Here is a 21,953-nt window from a genome sequence, read left to right as displayed (position 1 = left end):
TGGGAGTTGGGGAGGGTAAGAAATTATTCAGTTATGGTTGGGGGGCCATAGTAAGAAGTAGAAAAGTTTCAAATACTTAAGCAGGAAAATAAAGAAAAGTGGAAGAATGTTTGGGAGGGGTTGGAAAGTAGTCTAGAGCTGATGGGGTACACGAGAAAAATGGAATATAGTGAGGTAGGGAAATGTAGGAGGGAATAGAGGAGAACAAATACTAAGGGTGTGAGGGGGGAGTATTGACACTAGAATGTAGAGGGCAGAGGGAGAGCTGGAGTTTAATGTGCGGAGATGTCGTGGTGTAGTAGGTGTTCTAGATTAGATCAAAGAATGAATGGGAGAGTGTGGTGTGTGAGGTGGGAGGTATCAAAGAGTAGAATTGAGAGAGAATGGGAGAGTGTGGTGGGTGAATTTAACAAGATGGGGGAGTGGTTAACATGGGATAAGTATAAAGGTAATGAAAGTGGGGGTGGGTGGGAATGAGGTAGGGTAAGGGAGTGGATTGAGTCTGACTGGAAAGAGGGCGAATGGAGCGGGCCTGCCCAAGTCCTTAGAGTGCACACAGTTGTCTAATTAAAACTATCAGTCACTGTGCACAGTTACTCAAATGGTAGGATGGATAGAAGCCAGATTGGGTAAAGTTCAGTGAGCAAAATTCTTACTACTAAAAGGTATATTTCCTTGTACCTTTTAAAGTAACTTTTATATAGTGATGTAGGTTAGAGGGAGGTAGGCTGTATTGGGGTAACAGCTGTGGGAACCTAGGACTTGGGTTTGTAGAAATACTATAGCAAGAAGCTAACGGTGAAATACAACTATGAGAAGCTAACGGTAAAATACAACTATGTAAAAGGGGACCGAGAAATCTGCTGGCATCCCTGCAAAGGCGCCGTAGAATAACTGTTAAATAGATGTATAAGAGAAGCAAGTTATTATATACTATGTTTCAGACATACATTGGTTATCTTTAGTAATTACAAACAAGCTTCTTAGAGAGCGCTGAAACCCTGTCGCAGTTTAGGGCAAGGTCTTGCAGCTGTGAGGGAAGGGGAGTCAAGAGAGTTGCTGGTTGATGGGCAGAGTGAGCTAGAAAGGGAGAGAGCAAAATAAGAGGTGGATTTACGTAAGTGAGTTGAGGTAGGATGTGTGGACGAGAGAAGATAAGCAGATAACAGAAACATAATAAATGTATGAGTTATTGGTGTAACATAACAAAATAGCAAGTGGTAGCAACTTCATTAAATAAAGCATTCAGACCCAGCTAATCTTAGTGTTATGCACAAGCAACAAAGTTCAGCAGTTGCAGAGTATTACGCTATGATTCAGTTTAGATCCAAATTTCAGTAAGAGAGCAACTTCAAGACAATAAGAAAATGGAGTTTGTTTAAGGATTTATTAGTTCAGATATGCTTCCAGCAAGAGAACTGTAACTGCAAAATAACTACAGGTTTAAACCGCTAAGTTTATACACATTGCTAGTATCTGGGAAATCTATCAGTAATAAAAACACCTCGTAAGGATGTTTCGGGTTGGTCACACTGGCTTTAGGCTGAAAAGAGTAAACTATGGTCAGGTATTAGAACGCTCATTATAGATTCTCTATATTATTTGTGTTTAAGGTGGAAAATACCATGCAAAACACAAGATAATAACAAAAAAGATGGAGTGAAGCCAGCACAACAAGTTTCTGATAAGATACATAGGTGAGTACTAGGCTAGTTGTCCTTATGGGCCATTTTAAGCCTAACCACGTTCCTTTTCAAAGATGAGAAACAGACCCTGCACTTTGTGATTGTAATGTAAACATCTTACCACTATACCATCCCCCAACATGTGAAAGTGGGGAATCTACATCTAGCTATCACACGAACAATACAGGTGGCCCCCCAGGGATGTGTGCCCTCCCCACTGCTATTCTCCCACTACACTAATGACTGCACCTATAAGGACCCCTCTGTCAAACTTATTAAATACGTGGATGATACAACTAGCTTCGGTGTCATCAGGAATAGTGAGGAGTCTGCATACAGATGGGAGGTTGAGCAACTGGCCCTTTGTCCAGAATAATCTGGAAGTGAACACTTTTAAAACTTTGGAGATGACAGTGGACTTTGGGACTGGTACTACAATATTACCCCCCTCCCCCCTTATATTTAATACTTCTTTGTCAGTTGTGGAATCCTTCATGTTTTTGGGATCTATAATCTCTTAGGACAGGACTTAAAGTGGGAGACCAATATAGGGTCCATCATAAAAAAAGCACAACAGTGCATATACTTTCTGTGACATCTGAGGAAGTTCAATCTCCCACAGGGACTATTGCTTCAGTTCTATACAGCAGTCATTGAGTCTGTTCTCACCTCATCCATAACAGTGTGGTCTGGATCTCTGTCTAATCAAAGGTCGGGTGGCAAGATGCCAGGGTAATCCTATGGGCTAGGCTTGTAAAGGCTCCAGGGCCATTAGCATAGTACACACCTATGACAAAAATAGGTTATATTGAATAGTCAGGTCTGCCAAAAATATCATTGGTGCTTGTTTACCCTCCTTACAGGACCTGTACTATTCCAGAGTCATGTAAAAGGCAAGAAAATCATCACAGACCCTTCACATCCAGGTCACCAGGTCACCAGCTTTTTGAACTATGACCATCTCCCAGGCATTATAGATTAATACACACCAAACCAAGCAGATATAAGGACTTTTTTCTTTGTTCCATAAGCCATCTAGTTCATAAATGGTTAACTCAGCTTATTAGGCTGGGGTATTCTTTTTCCCAAGACTCTGAGGATTCTTTCAGAGTTTATTTCAGTATTTCTTGCGCTGAGTTGCACTTTGCACCTTGTATGTACATGTATGTGTATTTACATTTTTTTGTCTTGTTCTTAATAGTTCTATGTAGTATGTCATTTACGTAATTCATACTTAGAGAGTCATTGAAACTGGAGTCAGATTCTTTGTATGTGTGCATACTTGGCCAATAAATGTGATTCTGATTCGTAATAGATAAAATAGAAAAAAATTAAGAAATGGCTGATAGCTTGTTTCAAACCTCATGTAAAAGTAACACAGGGAGTAGAAAAGGTACGATGCCACTGACCATGCATGGGCATTAAATGAGTACTCATTTGTATGATGGACAGATCCTGTATGCCAAACATCTTAAAATTATTTTATTAGGCCCCACTGTCTTTGGACAATGGCCTCTCAATGCGCTCTGGTTTTCTCAAACTGGGAATGCCTTCTGACACTATACCTCATGCTGGTATTTCTGGAAAATTAATTAAATTTAATGCAATCCCTAATTTGTTTCCTGGATTGCAAATTGATTACTCAGTAGATTAAAGGTTGGAAAAATTGCAGGTTCTCAATTTGAACATAAAAATTGCAATCAGTAGTGTACCAAGGGGTCATTGCTAGGTCCGTTCCTGTTTAATATGTATTTTATTTTTTAAACACCACAGATGTATTGCAAAATAATAGTATCCATAAGAAACTCACCACACATAAAGACAAACTATTGAACAGTTGAAAACCTTAAGACTATTTAAACATAGGAACATCAAAATAGAAATAATATTGAAATTAAAGACAATAACCTTGTTTAGAGTTTACCTTTCTACTAGCTGCTTAAAAACTTCCAGTTATGATCAAAGTGAACACTAGGCAAGAGGAAAGAGGTTGCCATCATGGGTATATTTAACTAATATCTATTGAACATTATAGTGAATGTCCTTAGAACTGATGACAGCACCATTTCAGTCAATGTTATGCACATTCATATGATGAGCGAATCAAACTTATTCCTATCTGATTGTCAAATAGGACAGAATTAACACGTCAGGTAACATTCATTTTCAAACATGGCACCTCTAAGTTGTTACGTATCTGGGAGTGGTTCCCCCTTTTTCAGGACGTGTCTACTATACGTTTGGAGTAAGAATGCATGATATGAAGATACTCCACAGAGGGTGTCTTATGTTTTTATCCACAATTTTCTGTGGCCATTGAGAGTTTATAAGCGTTATGTAGGAAGGATTCATTAAAAGAAGATGGCAGATATTTCCATTGTCTAAACAAATAGTCAATGAATGATAGTGTTACTGCTCTAATCCAAATGTTGGTGGGCTCTAATTTGAAATTCAGGGGGCTTGCTTAGTGCAAAAAAAAAAGAAGTTTAAAGGATAGGAGTGGCCTTCAATAACCACTCTTCTCTGAGAATTTTGGTCTTTTTGTAGCTTGTCCACACTCAACATTTTGAGGGCCAACATATTCATAGGAAGCCTTTGAGAACACATTATCCTAATAGGTAAGCTTGACTACATTTATACTCAACTCACCTATCATCTGTTCTAAGGTGACCAAAATCCTGCTTTTCAAGTTAGGAAAATCCAAATCCTGTTTCAAGAGTATTGCAAGCACCCACACTAGGTACCTAAAATTAAAGCTCAAATAAGAGGGAAAAGCATGGAGCAGCAACGGGAACATAGCAGCAAGCAGAGAGAGATTTGGGACATCTAAAAAACAAGCAGTTAAAGGACGAAATTAGTACAACACAGCAGAGAGTGTTTTACTCTCAGTGAAGAGGAAGCATTACATCTAGGAGTAGGGCCTGTTGGAAGAGATGCTTGCATCTCACAGGAGAGGAAGTACCATGGCCAAGGACAGTGGTACTCTTAGGGGATTCCAGCTGTACTTTTACGGAAGGCACCATCAAACAACAGGGAGATACCTGTTTATCTACTGGGATTTCCTAAAGATTTCCTGACATTATTTGGATGTGAAACCAGAGCTGTAAGACATTGTTTTATGAGGATTTTCATGCTCTAGAGCTAAACTTGTTTTCATTTTACTTTTAAACTTCACTGAAAATAAAGTGTAGTGCACTTCAAATTCTCTCTCCAGTGTCTGTGTTACCTATTGCAATAGACAAATGCATGGAGAAAGATATACTACAGAAACATGCAGATTCTTCTTTTATTGTGTGTAGTCCTGAAGCACTACAAATATGAAATATATCAAAACAATAAACACAATTACATGAAGATTTACATTTATATTACAAACTAAATGTCAGTCTGAGTTACAGCACTCCAGTTTCCATTAAACTTGTTGAAAGCCAGTAGTTCAGAAGCAAACAATAATATACATGAACTAAAATAACATGTTGGCATTGAGGAAGATATGAGGGGAGTCTTGTAGAATCCCTCTGTCCCCCCACACTTTTATTAAAATCACAGAATGGGATTGGAGCTGTCAATTTTTTCAAAATGGAAGAATCCATATCATTATGAGGACTCTGCAAGCAACAATGTGGGGGTGAATTTTGTCATAGTTGGTTGAGCAGTTTATACTCATCATCAGAAATATAGATAAATGCAAAATGACAAACACATAGTGTTACAGGTACCTGGGCACTTTTTTTCGTTGCAGATCCTGCTTTCCTCGCCAGAGCCTTCACATGGATAACCTTGAACTCCTGTTCCCTGGCACATCCGGGTCCGTCTCTGCCGGCCTGAGTCACATGTCTTAGAGCACATACTCCACTGGTTCCATGAACCCCATTTTCCATCGGCTAACAGAAAACAGGAGAGAAGACAATTATACAGAGTTAATAATAATAATATAATATATAATATATATTATACCGAGATAATAATAATAATATAATATAATATATAATAATAATATAATATAATATATATAATAATAATAATAATAATAATATAATATATAATATATATTACAGAGATGCAATGACTACAAAACAGCATTCCTAATCACACTGTTTGAATTCAATGGACTATGTTTTCTTTAACAATATTCACATATTCATTTTATCGGTGCCACCATATGCCATAAATAAATATGTTCTATATATCACTATATTAAGTTAAACCATTCCTTATCACTTCAAGAAATAGATGGAGCTTGTTACTACAAAACTACCACCCAAAATTACTGGCTATGTTTTATTTACATATAGCTGCATTTTGCCCAGAAAATAAACTAATGGGTCTGTGTTTTCCTTAGAATATTAAATTCACTAATGGCAACTATAGTATACAATCTTACATAAAACAGATTTTCAAACATTTGAATGGGACCTCTTTTAGATAGAAATATGGTAAATGAAAACAAATGACTATTTCGAATCCGTTAATAATAAAGTACGTTTGTTTAATTAAACTGCATTATGACATAATACTAATATATTATAAAGCATTCTCAACTGAACAACAAAAAAAACAACAAATATGTTAAGACTGATGACAATTACTGTGTTGAGAATTTAAAAATAGTTATGCTACAGTTTTGTTACTCTGTGTATAGTATATATGTGCTTAAATTCAGACAAACTCGCAAAGTAGAAAAAATCCAAAAACAGTAAGGGGATCTGTGGCTTCTGAAAGAAATACTTAACATTTTACTCGGCTATCACTAAAATATAAACATATAACTCTAGTTTACTTGGGCAGCTAGGGTTAGTACATTCTCTGGCTTCAGGATGTTGTCCTGGCCTCAGGATGTTGTCCTTTGCATTTAGTTAGCTCATGCACAGAAATACTGCACTTCCGTGTCCGTTGCTACATCCCACTGGCAGACGTCATGGAGCACTGGTTCCATGCTGCCCCGACACATGTCACAGAGTACCGGTTCCACGCCCCTCTTGCACAAGTCATGTAGCACTGGTTCCACACACACCCCCCATGCCAACCATTGTCACTCAATTGTCAACACAGTGAAAGATGGGGGAAATCACATTAATATGTGACCAAGCCAAAATAATTATCCATAGGTTTTTCGTTACCAATAAAAAGGTTATTGAGTTAGTCATAAGGAGTCATTACATAAAAAATGATTTCTTTATGGTTATATACATTTAAACTTGTCATATGTTAATATAGTTTCTATTACAAATGAAGCCTTATTTTGTATCCTACAAACATTTTAATATATATATTTTTGTGTGTGCAGATATTAAAACAAACATATATTTCTAAGCCACCTACTTGTGTCATCCACATACAGCTATGAGTATGTATTGCCTACTGCTTCAAAGATTTAATAAATAAATCAGAAGGCACAAATTACATTTTCTTTTTAGATCTGAAACACTCAGCATATGATCTCTGTTGGGATGTGAAAAATCAAACTATTAGTATATATATATGGTGTAGATGCTAATAATTGTACCAATAAAAAATTGTTGGTTGTTTTAGTTATGTTTTCAGCTGACATTAAATTTTACATGTTATATCTGCAGTTTTTTTACAATACTGAAGTACTTTTCTACAGCTAAAATACTGCCATTGTATATCCCACAAGCTAGCAGTGTGGAAATGAAAACACACTTTGTATAGTAGGTCATGTGGTGAGGATCGCTAGTTCGCTTTGATCTCTTTGCTCTGATATGACAATATAAGTAGAAAGTTAAGCATTCCAGACCATGTCTCAAAGCACAGGCTTTTCATTCTGCAGACTGTAGCAACTATAAAGAAAATGATGGGTAAAGTATTAGAATAAAAGCGTGGAATAGTAAACTGAATACTGCACCACACAGTAGTGTGTCCTAGATGATGTACAGAAAGTACTGTCTGTCTGTTGTCTTAATATTTAACTGTTACAGTATCTTATTCTTTGCTGGATTCCAAATTGTTGGGGGAAAGGATGACACAACTCAACTGGCAAGGTTTGAATCTTAAGTTTCCATAGCAACTTTAGAGCAGTCTAAAGGATGTTGCTATGAAAGAAACACACTCACAGTATTTGCTATGGCTTACTGAGTTTCATTCAATTTTATGCCAAAGAATCCTGTTAAATTTATCCTTGTGTAATTTTGTTTCTGGTGTGGGTAATGCAATAGTTTAGGATAAAACCACATATACAACTCATGGTTTTAGAATCTTGCAGTAGAATAAATGCTAAGTTGTTTCAGAATACACACCATGGAAAGTATTCCCATGAATTCGTTTTCTTTTATTAATCAAATATAAGATAGGAATATTTCTCTTCTTTTATTTTATATTTCTCTTTGATCTGTCTGTAAAACTGGCATTTCTTTCAGAAACACATGCAAGATAAATAAGCTTGCACAAAACTTGCATGACTAAGCCATAGATGCAAACATGCATGCTCACTTATATATGGACACAACTGTAACTGGCAGGGTAGGTTATGAGGAACGAATAAATTAAACAAGATTATAAGCATGCATGCAGAATGCACTTTACATATTCCTGTGCAAGTTTTTGCAATCATATAATTAAATAAACCAGTGTGTACGCGCGCACACACACACACACACACACACACACACACACACACACACACACACACACACACACACACACACACACACACACACACACACACACACACACACACACACACACACACACACACACACACACACACACACTCACAGATATGTGTGTGTGTGTGTGTGTGTGTGTGTGTGTGTGTGTGTGTGTGTGTGTGTGTGTGTGTGTACATTTTACCTGGCCTGGTAGCAAAATAAAACCTTGAGTTATGTCTCAGACAACACAAGTTCAAAATAGCAAGGCAGGAAAGGATAAATTTGACTGGCCAGTGACATTTGCCAGTCATAGGGAGCATGAGATGATTTCAGTCCTCCAATCATCTCTATAAAATCTAAGGCTTTTACTGCACCAAAAGGCAAAGGATAATGGACATGGGCTTAACTAACCTCATGCCAATAATGGTAAATTTTAACAGCACATGGGTAGAAGCATGCACATGCAAAGACAGGGTGTAGGAGGGCCGTAAGGTGACATGGGCACTGACATCAGCTACCAGCGGTGGGGATAGAGCATTATTAGAAGTGCGTGCAAAGACGGGGTGTAGGAGGGCCGTAAGGTGACATGGGCACTGACATCAGCTACCAGCGGTGGGGACAGAGCATTATTAGAAGTGCGTGCAAAGACGGGGTGTAGGAGGGCCATAAGGTGACATGGGCACTGACATCAGCTACCAGCGGTGGGGACAGAGCATTATTAGAAGTGCGTGCAAAGACGGGGTGTAGGAGGGCCGTAAGGTGACATGGGCACTGACATCAGCTACCAGCGGTGGGGATAGAGCATTATTACAAGTGCAGCTCATTGTTCTGATGCTAGCAAGGACATAACTGCCTGGCTTACAGGCCTTCCGGTCAATCCTGATATCCGTAATGAGGATAATCAGTGCATGGGAGCACATAGTGAGGATATCCAGTGCAGGGGAGCACATGGGCTCAAGACCAATAGATTGATGCATGATGCTTGTCGAGTCAGAAGAAAAAAACATGTAGAAAAAGAAGGGATACTTCTTTTAGACATTCCGTTGCATTTGGTGCTAACTAATAACACTGTGCTGCTGGGTTTTTTTTCTCAAAAAATTTTATTGATTTTCTTCAAAATATTATAAATAGCTTAACTGATATTTAGCCAATAATTCAAACGGAATAACACACTATATACATTATTTACATTTGTCCTGAAGTAAGATTATAAGATAAACCAATTTGAGTCAAATTTGTGTGATATTTAAACAAATATTTTTCTTCCTTTTTTTCCCTCCTTCAAGAAGAGTCTGAGTTCATTTTTAATGTCTCAATAAGGGATAATATCTTCTTCCATGAGTTGTTAGTCCATGTTTTAGGAGTAATCCTTACTTCCTTGACTTTGACTTCCATCATTGCTGTTTCATTCAATAGTCTTAAAAATTCTTCAAAAGATGGCTCAGAGATGGATTTCCATTTTCTAGTGATGCACTTCCTAGCAACTGGTAGTATAGTCCATAATAATTATAGATCTATATTATCCATTTTATTTTTTTCATTAATACTCAATAAAATTAAAATTTTAGTTAAAATAAATGTATATGTGAATATGGCTTGTAAGAACTTACCAATATCTTCCCAATATTTTTGACTTTAATACAATCATAGAATATGTGTATCCAGTCTGCTTTACATGTTTGTAGGCATCTCCAACAGATAACATTGTTGGAAGAGTCAAGTTTGGCTAGTTTATTGGGTCTATAAAATGATCTATGCAGAAATTTCCACGTATTTATTCTCCAAAATTGTGTGTTAGATGTTGATTTGATAGAATACAATACATTTGTTTTACTTTCCATGGATAGATTTATTGAATGTCCTTTGGTGATACAATTCCAATAGTTTTGTTGAGTTTTAGCTTTATAGTTTATTAATAATTTGTATAATTTTGAGGTTATATTTTTCCAATTGTGATTATCATATGTAATTTCATCTAACTATTTTATAAATTTAGGTCTGATTTTAAAAGGAGAATTATTTATAATTCTGCTTAGATCTTATGAATATATCAGTACACTTTGAAGAACTAGTCAATCAGAAGGCAAAAGGTCATCTATACTTATTATGTGTTGACTGTCAACAATTTTTGATTATTAACAGAGTGCTGCCAAGAAATAAAGAATTTTGCTTCCCATGTGGTAAAGACCTTCATGTTATTAATGAAGTTTTTTGTGGAACTAAAAGGAATTAAGTCCATCCAAATCTTTATGTCTGTGTTGGCAATAACAAATTTTCTAAATATGTTAAAGATGTAATTTGTAACTTTTAGTTTAGTAGGTTTTACTATATTATATTGAATTCCTATGTATAAAATGTGCCATGGTTTATTAATTTGATTATCTAACATATGAGTTTTATTATGGGATTTTCATCTGAATAAATAGTAGTATGTAAGGTTTTCCAATTGGAAGAATAATTTAGATCAATCCAGTTTATGACTATTCTGAATATAGAAGCTTTTATGTAGGTCTCAATATCTGGAAAGTTAATTCTTCCTCAATCCCATGGTCTGATATGATGTATGAAGGCTACTATATTTTTATTCGGATACCAGAGACATTTTAATAAAAGTGTATTTATTTCTTTTAGAAAATGTTTTTTTTTTTGGTACCTTAGGGATAGCTTGTGCTATATATAACATTTTGGGTAATAATATAATTTTTATTATTTGTAATTTATCTTCAAAAGTTAAATATATTTTCTTCCAATTTACTATATAGGCTTTCATAGTACTTATGATATTACTGTAATTGATAGTTAGGTTGTCTTATATATTTTTACACAAAATAATGCCCAAGTAATTTAGGGTGGAAACTTGATTACCTATTATCTGATTTCCATCTACTAGAAAGTCGTTATTTTGTTCAGTACTAAGAAGTTAGATTCTGTTTAGTTGAAGTGAAGACCTGAAATGAAGCAAATTTTTTCTACCTGTTCATTTAATTATTTTATATATTCTTTTGATGTGGATAATGTAAGGAGTATGTCATCTACAAATAACATAATTTTAGAGTTATAGTGTCCATATATATCGATACATTTTATTTTATTATTGGAGTGAATTGAAAAGGCAAATAATTCAATAGCAAGTGCAAATAAAATAGGGGACATGGGACAGCCTTGCATTGTTCCTCTTGTTAGTACTATAAGTTCAGAGGTAAATGGTCTTAGTTTTACATATGGTAAGTTGTTTTTGTAAATATTTTTATTAATGAAATAAAGAAATGAGGAAATTCATAAAGTGCTAATACCTTAAACAGATATTCACAGTTTAGTGAATCAAAACTTTTTTCTGTGTCTGCTATTATTAGAACTTCCTGATTTTTTTCTATTTAAGATATCTATAAGGGTTAATACTCTTTGAATGTTATCATAAATGCATCTGTTATATATAAAACCTGTTTGATCTTCATTTATGATGTGGTTCAAGGATTTTTTAATTCTATTAACTAAGATATACATAAACATTTTATAATTGTTAGCGATGTTTGTCTATAAGAGTTACATTGTGTGGGATCTTTATTTTCTTTTATAATCGGTGTAATTAGTGAGTATCTTCATGAAGGTAGTATTATGTTTTGTGTTTGAATTTCAAGTAAAGTTTTATGAAAAACTGAGGTTATGGATGTTGGAAAATTTTTATATAATTCTATTATAATACCACCAATTCCTGGGGTTTTATTGCACTTACTTTCCTTAATACTTTCAGTAACTTCTTTATGTGTGATTTGTTTTTGAATATCTGCTGTTTTTTGAATATGGAACAACCAGAATTTCATATTTACTAAACAAATCCTTCAGACTGTGTCAGCTATAGTCACATGATATACATAGTACTTTTAGTATGTCTGATTGTCAGTACAAAATGATACTAAATTGCCCAACATCTGTCATCCTGCACCCATACCCGCAGTTGATCATGAAGAGGAAAGTAAACAAACTGCCTCATGAATGACAATTGCCCACTAGCTCTTCAGAGTCATTCAGTTAGCTGCCACCAAGGAAATACCCGAATGTCATTAAAACCATCCATCATAAATAAAGCCACAGAGCTGGTCTGCTGTTTTTAGGCTAACACTAGTCAGTGGATATCTGCAGCATAATCTGTAGCAGATCCAACATGCTGGAACAGACACATAAGGCATCTACTTTCTTGAGTACAAGAACGGAGCTGCGCCACCTTGGAACCAATAGCATAGAGATGATAGAACATTAACCTAATACATTTTTTTTTTCTCAAAGAGGACAGGAATGAACCAATGTGTTTAAACATGGATGGATAAGGGATAGAAATATAACATTACTGGACAGGTACAAGCTACCTGCTTATCCATCTATGGCAGCAGGTCCCCATGGTCAGCTCTGGAATGCACCTGATGGCATATCCACATGTGGCAGCAGGGATTCATGGTGATCTGTGGACTGGAGCTGACAGCATATCTATATATGGTAGCAAGGCCAAGGCCCCATGGCTGCTGTGGACTGTTATTTACTTTGCATATAAAAGACAGCAAGGCACCAGAATGTCTATATCTCACCACACCACTGACAAAGGAAATAGTTTTAATATGACAAGTCATATTTGACTGTAAATTAACAATCCTCTAACACAGGAAATGGAAACACCCCCCCCCAAGCTGTCTGTAATCTGATTCATCTCTGTCTCAGAAAATGTAGCAAAGTACCACACTGGCCATGAGTTAGCATAACCCTGACATCCCAAAATAAAAGAAAGATATGCACTTACCACAGTGGCAGATCTAGATGAACAGATTCATGCTTATTAAAAGAACTAATGTAATTAGGCAGCTCAGAAATTAAACTTTCCATCTTGATTAACAACTTTGATTTTGCTCATAATGTCCTGCAAAGAGACTTTTTCTAGCTCTCATTCATGCAGCACCAAAGCAGAACACAAACTAAAATAAAAAAATGACATCTAAACCAAGTCAGCAAGGGGAAACGTTGGTAGTTATGTAAAAAAAAGGATGGGTCTGCTTATCCAAATCTGTCATTAAGGCAAGTAGATAACTCTTTAGAGCAGAAGGCTGTGGGTTCTATTCCCACACCAGGAAGATGAATTGATAACACTGTAATGCAATGTCAGGGGGGTAGTGCCTTCCTGAATGTGTCATCCTTCAGATGAGACATACTGAGGTCCCAGCTGCCTGAATTGGTGTTAGCTTAAGTGGATGTTAGAGATCCCACAGCATCTATGAAAAGTAGGGGGGATTTATTAAAATATTAATTACATAACACAAAATCTAATACAGAATTTCATCTTGAAAACATGAACATTAATACATTTTACTAAACATTTTATCTTCCCCATCTTTTAACCATAACCATATTTTAATATTCTTTGCTACTCTGTGTTCACCAGTGGCAGTGGTTAACACTGAACAGCCTGTCTGTCCGTGTAGGAGTGGTTACTGCCTAGAAGCTGTAGTTTTAGTGGCCATTTTGGGTCAATTCTAAACTCCTTGATCTCTCTCTCTTAAAACTTGGCTGTCTCATGGTTTTGGTGTCTTTCCAGGCTTGCTAGTTGTTGCTGAAGCACCCACCAAAGGGAGAAAAAGTACAGTTTTGTACCTACCATAAATGTAGATGTTCGAAGATCCACATTGCTGCAGTCCTTACATATGGGTAGTCCGCTGTCCTCGGTCGGCCCGAATACCAAAGTATTAGGCTGACGTCGGTCAAGGCGCTTAAAACTGACATCAGGACGTCAGGGTACAAAAGCGCATGACCGACGTCATTTCCTCAGTCTTTTCTTGCCCCAGATGTCAGAAGGCCCTAACAAAAAAGGCCAAAGCCACAAACCAGCAAAACCTAACCAACCACCCGTGCACTAACCAGATTTACAATATGTACAACACAAACCACACCATCACCTTCAACAACAGAGGGAAGGAGGGAGGACTGCAGCAATGTGGATCTTGAACATCTACATTTATGGTAGGTACAAAACTGTACTATGTTCTTCATCTCACATTGCTGCAGTCCTTACATATGGGTAGAATCCCAAAGCAGAGGTAAGGGAGGATGGCAAAACTATAAAGCAGTAGGAGCTGCCAACATGCCCTGTAAAATTGCAGTGGCAAATCCAGCCCTAGATTTAGAGTAAAGTGGAAGGTGGTAATGCTTAGAGAAAGTATGCACTGAACTCCAAATAGCTGCTTCCAAAATATCTTTAGTAGCCACCCCCCTTAAAAAAGCTGTAGAAGTGGCAGTAGCCCTAGTGGAATGAGGCCTAATCCCAGCTGGAATCTCCTTACCATGATGGGAATAACAGAAAGCAATACAAAAACCAATCCACTTAGAAATAGTTTGTTTAGAAACAGGTTTGCCCTGAGAACCCAAAGCAAAAGAAACAAACAACTGCTGAGACTGCCTGAACCCTTTCGTTCTGCTCAAATAATAACGCACCTGTCTGTGTATATCCAAAGTGTGCAAAATCCTTTCCCCTTTATTTTGGGGGTTTGCATAAAAAGTAGGCAAATGAATAGTTTGGTTTAAAGCCACACTAGAAACCACTTTAGGCATAAAAGAAGGGTTAGTAAAGACACCCTATCCTTGTGGAAAATTAAGAAAGGCTCAACTGCCATAAGGGCCTGTAATTCAGAAACCCTTCTAGAGGTAATGGCCAACAAAAAGCAGTCTTCCATGATAAATATTTCAACTCTGCCGATGCTGCAGGCTCAAAAGGTTGTAAAGTGAGTTTCTCCAACACAAAATTGAGATCCCAAGCAGGAGTAGGAGCTCTACGTGGGGGTCTTATATTCTTTGCCCCTCTAAGGAATTGCTTAAACAAAGGCTGAGAAAATAATGGTGGGTCACAGTCATAGTGAGCAGAAATTGCTGCAGCATGAACCTTTATAGAGGAGAAGGACAAACCTTTGTCCAATAACTCAGTAAGGTATTGAAGCGCAACACTTAAATTAGGTTTAGAAACATCAAAGTCCTTTGCAGTACTCCAAAATAAAAATCTCCTCCATTTATCTGCATAAACTTTCCTCGTACTAGGCCTTCTGGCCTCCAAAATAACATTCAAAACTTGTTGTGGAAGCTGAGACCCTCCAGGGTTTAAAACAGAATATGCCAGGCTGTCAGATGTAGAGAATGAAGTTTGACATTGAGTAAATGACTGTTCTCCTGAGACAGCAGGTGAGGAATCGAAGGCAAAGGCCATGGAGGCTCCTGTACCAGACTTTTCAGTAATGGGTACCAGTGCTGTCGAGGCCAATCTGGAGCTATTAAAATCATGTTTGGCTTGTCCTGTCTGACCTTCAGCAGTACCTTTGGGAGGAGAGGCAGAGGTGGAAAGGCATACACGTGAAGATTGCTCCAATTGAATGAGAGCATCCACTTTCAAGCTGTGGGATGAAACCTTTTTGTGCAAAACTTTGGCAGCTGGTAATTTAGTGGAGAAGCGAACAGATCTATGTCTGGAGTTCCCCATAACACTGTCAATCTCTGAAATACATGAGGATCCAATTTCCACTCGTGGGGATCCATAATTTGTCTGCTCAACACATCTGCTAAGGAGTTCTGTGCTCCTGGCAGAAACCTTGCCTGAAGATTTAGCTGTAAACTGAGAGCAGTCTCCCACAAAATCATTGCTTGTCTGCATAGAGGATAAGAATGCATTCCCCCTTGCTTGTTGATGTATCACATGACAGTTGTGTTGTCTGTTTGAATCAACACCTGCCCTGGAAGAAGTAAATCCTTGAAAGCTATCAATGCAAATTGGACTGCTAACATCTCCTTCAAGTTGATATGTAGATGTTGAAGTCTGGCAGGCCACGTGTCTTGTACCCATTTTCCATTTAGATGAGCTCCCCAAGCTTTGTCTGAGGCATCCGTCGTTAGAATCTGACTCGCCTCTGGCCGGGTCACAGAGAGTCCCTTGTTTAGGTGACATTCCTGAGCCCACCACAAAAATTCCTTTTGAATGCAAGGTATTATCTGAATGACAGTGTCCAAATCTTGGCAGTGCTGTGTCCATACATTCTTGAGATACCATTGTAGCTTCCTCATATGCAGTTTGGCATTGGGAAGTACCAGAATACAAGATGCCATGAACCCCAAGGCTTGAAGGACTGTCCTTGCAGTCAGCCTGGACTAGACAACTGGTGGAAGTAAAGAAAGATTCTTTTGTTTGTCCGGGGTCAAAAGGCCATCTGGGATGCTGTATTCAGTCTCACACCCAGAAAGCACATGTCCTGAGAGGGTACTAGACTGGACTTTATTTCGTTCACAGAATACCCCAGGCATCTTAACACTGCCATCACATACTGTAAATGATGAAGAAGTTCGTCCTTTTCTTGGGCCAGAATCAAGCAATCGTCCAAATAAGGATAGATCTGTATACCTCTTAGCCTGAAGAAAGCTACCACTGGAGCCAGAACCTTTGTGAACACTCTGGGCGCAGTAGATAAGCCAAAGGGCAATGCAGAGAACTGATAATGTGAAGTCCCAGCCAGCGAATGCTTCCTGCAACTGGGCCTGATGGGAACATGAAGGTAAGCCTCCTTGAGATCCACTGTCACCATCCAGTGATCTTTGCCCAGCAGAGGTAAAAGCTGTTGTAACGTCAACATTTTGAACTTGGGAATGTCCAGATATGTGTTGAGGATAGATAAATCCAAAATTGGTCTCCACGTGTTTCCTTTCTTTGGTACTAGAAACAGGCGAGAATAAAATCCTAGGCCCACTTCTGGCAGAGGGACCGGTTGTATGGCCCCTATCTGAAGTATTAGAGAAATTTGTTTGCAAGCCTCTAGTCTTTGCTGAGGAGGAACGTCCGGCATGCCTTTGAAAGGAGGCAAGGTATGGAAATAAAACTTGTAACCCTGGTGTATGATATCCAATACCCATTTGTCTTGGGTAACCAACATCCAATTTTCCTTGAAGAGTGCTAACCTTCCTCCCAAAGGTGCTGCCAGGCGAGAAGGATCTGGCAGCTGAAAAAATAGGTCATTGGGCCTGTTCTGAAAGGACTGGCCCTGCCCTCAGCCGAAGATTGTGCAGGTGAACTCCCTGCTCTAGGCCTGAAAGAACTCTGAGCTCTGCCCCTACCACGTCTAGATCTACCCCTAGACTGGGAATCATAAGAAGGATACGTCCACCCCTTAGCAGGCCAATTCCTACTAAACAGGCTGAACTTGCAAAAATCTTTAACAGCCTGCATAGACTTAGCCTTGTCTTCCATTTTCTTCAAGACTGACTCCACAGGTGAACCAAACAACACATCAGACTGCAAAGGAGCATCCAAAATCCTTGTCCTAACATGGTCAGATAAATTCTGCTCCTTCAGCCAGGCGTGCCTGCGAAGAACTGAGCCAGTGGCAGCCACCCTAGATGAGGCCTGTACAGCATCAAAACCACACTGTAATAAATGTTTACCCACCTGTTCAGAGACATGCACCAAATCTTGCAATTCTTTACACTCAATGCCTTCCGCCAGAGCATCCACCTTAGACTTCAATTGAGAAAGAAGAAAGTTTTGATATTTCAACATATGAAACTGGCAATTCAAAGCCCTCATAGCTAAGGTAGAAGATGTATAGACCTTCTTTCCCCATCTATCCAAAGCTCTGGCTTCCTTATCTAGAGGAACCGGATTTTTTACAACAGAGGCCTTGACACCCTTAGGTCCCTGACTAATAGTTTCTGGGTCCGCCCTAGGACTCTTATAAAGATATTTATGAGCCTCAGGCACCCTGTAATACCTATCCGGTTTAACAGGAGCAGGAGGTAGAGAATCAGGGTTAAGTGAAGCCTCTGCAAACACATCTTCCACAACATCCAGAACAGGGTATAGCCAAGGGCCTATGCTGGGGTAACAGCAAAACTCCCTAAGCCTTTTCCTAGAATCAGAGAAGTCCTGACCTTCCCACTTAAAATGTTCCCTCATAGAATGAAGTGTCTCTGAAAGAAAAATCCTCTGGAGGAGAAGCAGAAGGAGTGGAATCATCTGCATCAGAATCAGAATAAGGAGAGTACTCCTGTAAGTCTTCAGCTGAAGACTCTGAAACATCGAAGCCTGCTCAAAACTTCCCAACTCTGGCTCCACCTAGGCCTCTTATCAGGAGGGGCAAAGAACCTCTAATCAGAGTAATCAAATCTTCTGCCATTTTAAGCATGTGCTTCTTAGGCACAGACCCTGCTGAACTAGGGTGACACCAACAGAAGCTAAACTGGCCTGCCTCTGGGAGAAGCCTTGGAAACAGAAGGAGAAGGCCTAACCACCCTAGGAAGGGAGGGATTACAGTGAGAAGCCCCTTCAGCCTGACCTGCCTCCTGAGAGACCACCTCCTGCAAAATCAAAGTCTCCCCTGAGACTCCAGAGAAGCCTCCGTCGGAACCACGGTTCCACTGAAACCTCTAAAGAACCGGCGTCCGGATGACTCATCTTGCCTAGGTTTAACTGCTTTGTCTTTGCGCTTCTTCGCGGAGAATCCGGCGGCATATTATAATTGCACCGCTTCCCAAAGACCAGCCTAGCACAATTTTACCTTCGCTAATAGTGCGTTTATTGAACCTACACCAACAACGCAGGCCCCAAACAAGGAATACACAAAGAATGATAATCCTATGCGGTATCTGTTTCCCACAAGAAATACAGTTATATCACTTGAACAGTGACAGTCATCTAGAGTCAAGGTTCACACTACTGGGTGGCTAGCCCATGCCATGGACAAACTATATCAAATGCTGTCTCCTAAATAGTGTAAGCACAATGGATGCCTCCTCTGTGGGAGTATGCTATGGCCTCACCTGCACGCTCTGAACAGCTTTCTAAAAAACAGAGTAGCCAAATGACAGCAAACCACAGAAAACAACTGAAGCTAAAGTTAATAACAGCTTTGCACAGCAAATAACCAAACAGCTATGCAGAACAACTGGCAATATATAAGAACCAAATAAAAGTTAGGTGAAAAAAAGGCCTTAAAACCTAGGCAGTAACTGTCGATGATAAATCTCTTACCAGAACTCCTGAACAAAGACTTTTCTGATCTAAATACTTGTTTGTAAGCTGAGGAAAGATAAAATGAAAAGAAATAACTGTTAAAAAATTAACTTTAGAAGGACTTACTACAAATATTTACAACTTTAAGACAAGTAGCCTTGGTCCATTGCTCAAATTTCACTAGTGTGAGCCAGTGACAGATGAGATCTGGACAGAAAGGTCTGTTGTCAAATAATTCTGGGTAGAAGGGGGGTTAGTAGCCCGGAGAATTTTCAGGTTTTTAACTGCCTAACATCTAATAACACTGGTCTTGTTATTGATAAAGATAGGTCTTCTCATACCAGTTCAACAGTTTCCCAGCTTACTTTGAACTGGTACATCTGTGACAAAGGAACTAATAACACAGACCCATGGCTGTCTGTGAGTTTGCAAATGCTGACACAGGAAAAAAATGGTATCCCATCCCAGTGCAGTTTGATCGAGCAGATTCCAATCACAAGAAACAGAAACAGCCAACCCTTATTTATTTATTTATTTCCAGTTTGATTACCGGGGAAGTCCACTGGGCCCATAGAGCCCATTTTCAGTGGAGGCTCAGGGAGAAAAGCTCTAGAGTACAGGTTACAGAAGAGATAACCGTCAAGTAAAACAAAAGTTACAAGCACATATACAAATACATATCACATTCAATACAAGGCATGAGCAGTTTTACCCAGAGCAAAACTATCCTATGGATTATAAAATACAGATTTATTTTAACGAAATTATTCACACCGTCAAGTCAAAGGCTATTTACAATATATACATGATGCAAGAGATCATATGGGATTTAGCTATGGAAAGATATAGAAAGCTGTAAGGAGCTTAGAAACACAGGAGGATAATCTCCAAAGGGCTTTTACTTATAAGAGATCTAGGTATGGAGGATGCAGTTACATTTCCACTTAGAAGAGAGGTAGGTGTGAAGCCTAGTTTTGAAGTTGTCTGTGTTTGACATTGTCCTTAGAGTGGACAGGAGTGAATTCCATTTTTTACCTAGGGAGATGGAGAGGAGAAGTTGTCCAGCAGAACGTTTAGGTTTGAGGACAGTAATTAAATTTTGGTGCTCAGATCTGAGAGTTCTATTTGGGGTATAAGGGGAAGGATGTTTGTCAGTGCGGGGAATGTGGCTGGATTAAATATTAGCATATGAGCTGTGGTAAGATGGAGCTAGTCCAGGTGATTTGTGAGTTCTAACAAGTTTAGAGACTGGAGGGTAATACACTGATGATTGGAATGTTTGGCTTTAGTGGTAAATTTGGAAATGTTGTTCTAACAGTTTTCGAGTTTGGAAGTGATGGTGGAGGATAGGTTGGTTAATAGCTGGACATCGTACGGTAAGGAGGGAAGGAGGTAAGTAGAGGCCAGAGTATGCCTAGTAGAGGAGGGGAGAAAGTGGTTGTTCCTGTATAGTATACCCAGTTTTTGGTGCATTTTCTTTATATTTTGCTGAATGTGGATGTTGAACTTAAGGTGTTCATCTATAATTACGCCGAGTAATTTGGCAAAGGGAATAACCTCAACAGAAGAGTTGCTTTGGCTGAGGACTTGGAAGGAACCTTTGTCATAAGAGAAGGATTTTGATGGGGGAATATTAGTATTTTAGATTTGTTTGCATTGAGAGAAAGGAGATTTTGGTGCATCCAAATCTCAGAAGCTGAAAAGGCGGTTTGGGTCTTAATTAGAATAATCTTCCTGAGAATTGGAAGAGATATGATTCAGAAAATGGTAGCATGATCCTTGCCTGGCTGTGAGTTACCACTTGACACAGGAAAAGTTGCATATTCTCTGAAACAGAAAATGTGACCGACATCTCCCAGGTGACTATGAATGAGCACATTTCAGACACAGACAAACAACAGCAGAGTTCCTGTCTGGTTCTGAATGGTCACATCCATATCTCAGGAAAGTACAGTAGCCACCATTTGCTGACTAAGATGCTGTATTCCTTTTAATGAGAATCACAGCAGTGCCCTTGTACGGCCATGAGCTGCACAAACCTGCCTCTATAAAAGGCAGCAGGGCCATCTCTGGCTGACCATAGGCTGGCAGATTGCCAACTCAAGAAACAGTAGCAATGTCCCTTAGCTGGATGCAAACTGGCAGCCAAATGCAGTAGCTGGTTGGCTTGATCAATAACCATTTCATAGAAGTTCATTTCAGGAAAGTGGATAAATAAAACTTCACTTACAGAATTACACATTTACTATCGTGTCCATGTAAGGACACGATAGTAAATGTGTAATGTATCAGCTGCAAGCAGCTCTAAATTATTCTTTAACTACATGCATCAAACAGCACATAGTTACTCCAACCTCTGTTAAAGTTAATATTCAGTTAGTGTCAATGGTGCAGCAGGTTGAGCGCTCACCTTTACAGCAGAAGGCTGTGGGTTCTATTCCCACACCAGGAAGATGGATTGATAACACTGTAATGCAATGTCAGGGGGGTAGTGCCTTCCTGAATGTGTCATCCTTCAGATGAGACATACTGAGGCCCCAGCTGCCTGAATTGGTGTTAGCTTAAGTGGATGTTAGAGATCCCACAGCATCTATGAAAAGTAGGGGGGATTTATTAAAATATTAATTACATAACACAAAATCT

The 21,953-nt window shown here is 38.7% G+C and overlaps 1 protein-coding gene across 6 annotated transcripts in view; it reads right to left on the bottom strand.

The window, feature by feature from the left end:
* ADGRB2 (adhesion G protein-coupled receptor B2) overlaps positions 1–21,953 on the bottom strand; it is a 5,411,420-nt gene that overhangs the window by 3,001,528 nt on the left and 2,387,939 nt on the right. For all 6 annotated transcript variants that reach the window (XM_044082710.1, XM_044082742.1, XM_044082734.1 and 3 more), the window contains one exon: positions 5,405–5,569. In XM_044082710.1, the coding sequence (XP_043938645.1) occupies positions 5,405–5,569 (165 nt within the window). The remainder of the gene's footprint in view (positions 1–5,404; positions 5,570–21,953) is intronic.

The sequence above is a fragment of the Protopterus annectens genome, chromosome 1.part1 (assembly GCF_019279795.1).
Source record: "Protopterus annectens isolate FY-2018-M chromosome 1.part1, PAN1.0, whole genome shotgun sequence".
Classification (NCBI taxonomy): Eukaryota; Metazoa; Chordata; order Ceratodontiformes; family Protopteridae; genus Protopterus; species Protopterus annectens.
This window is presented reverse-complemented; position numbering and strand designations above follow the sequence as displayed.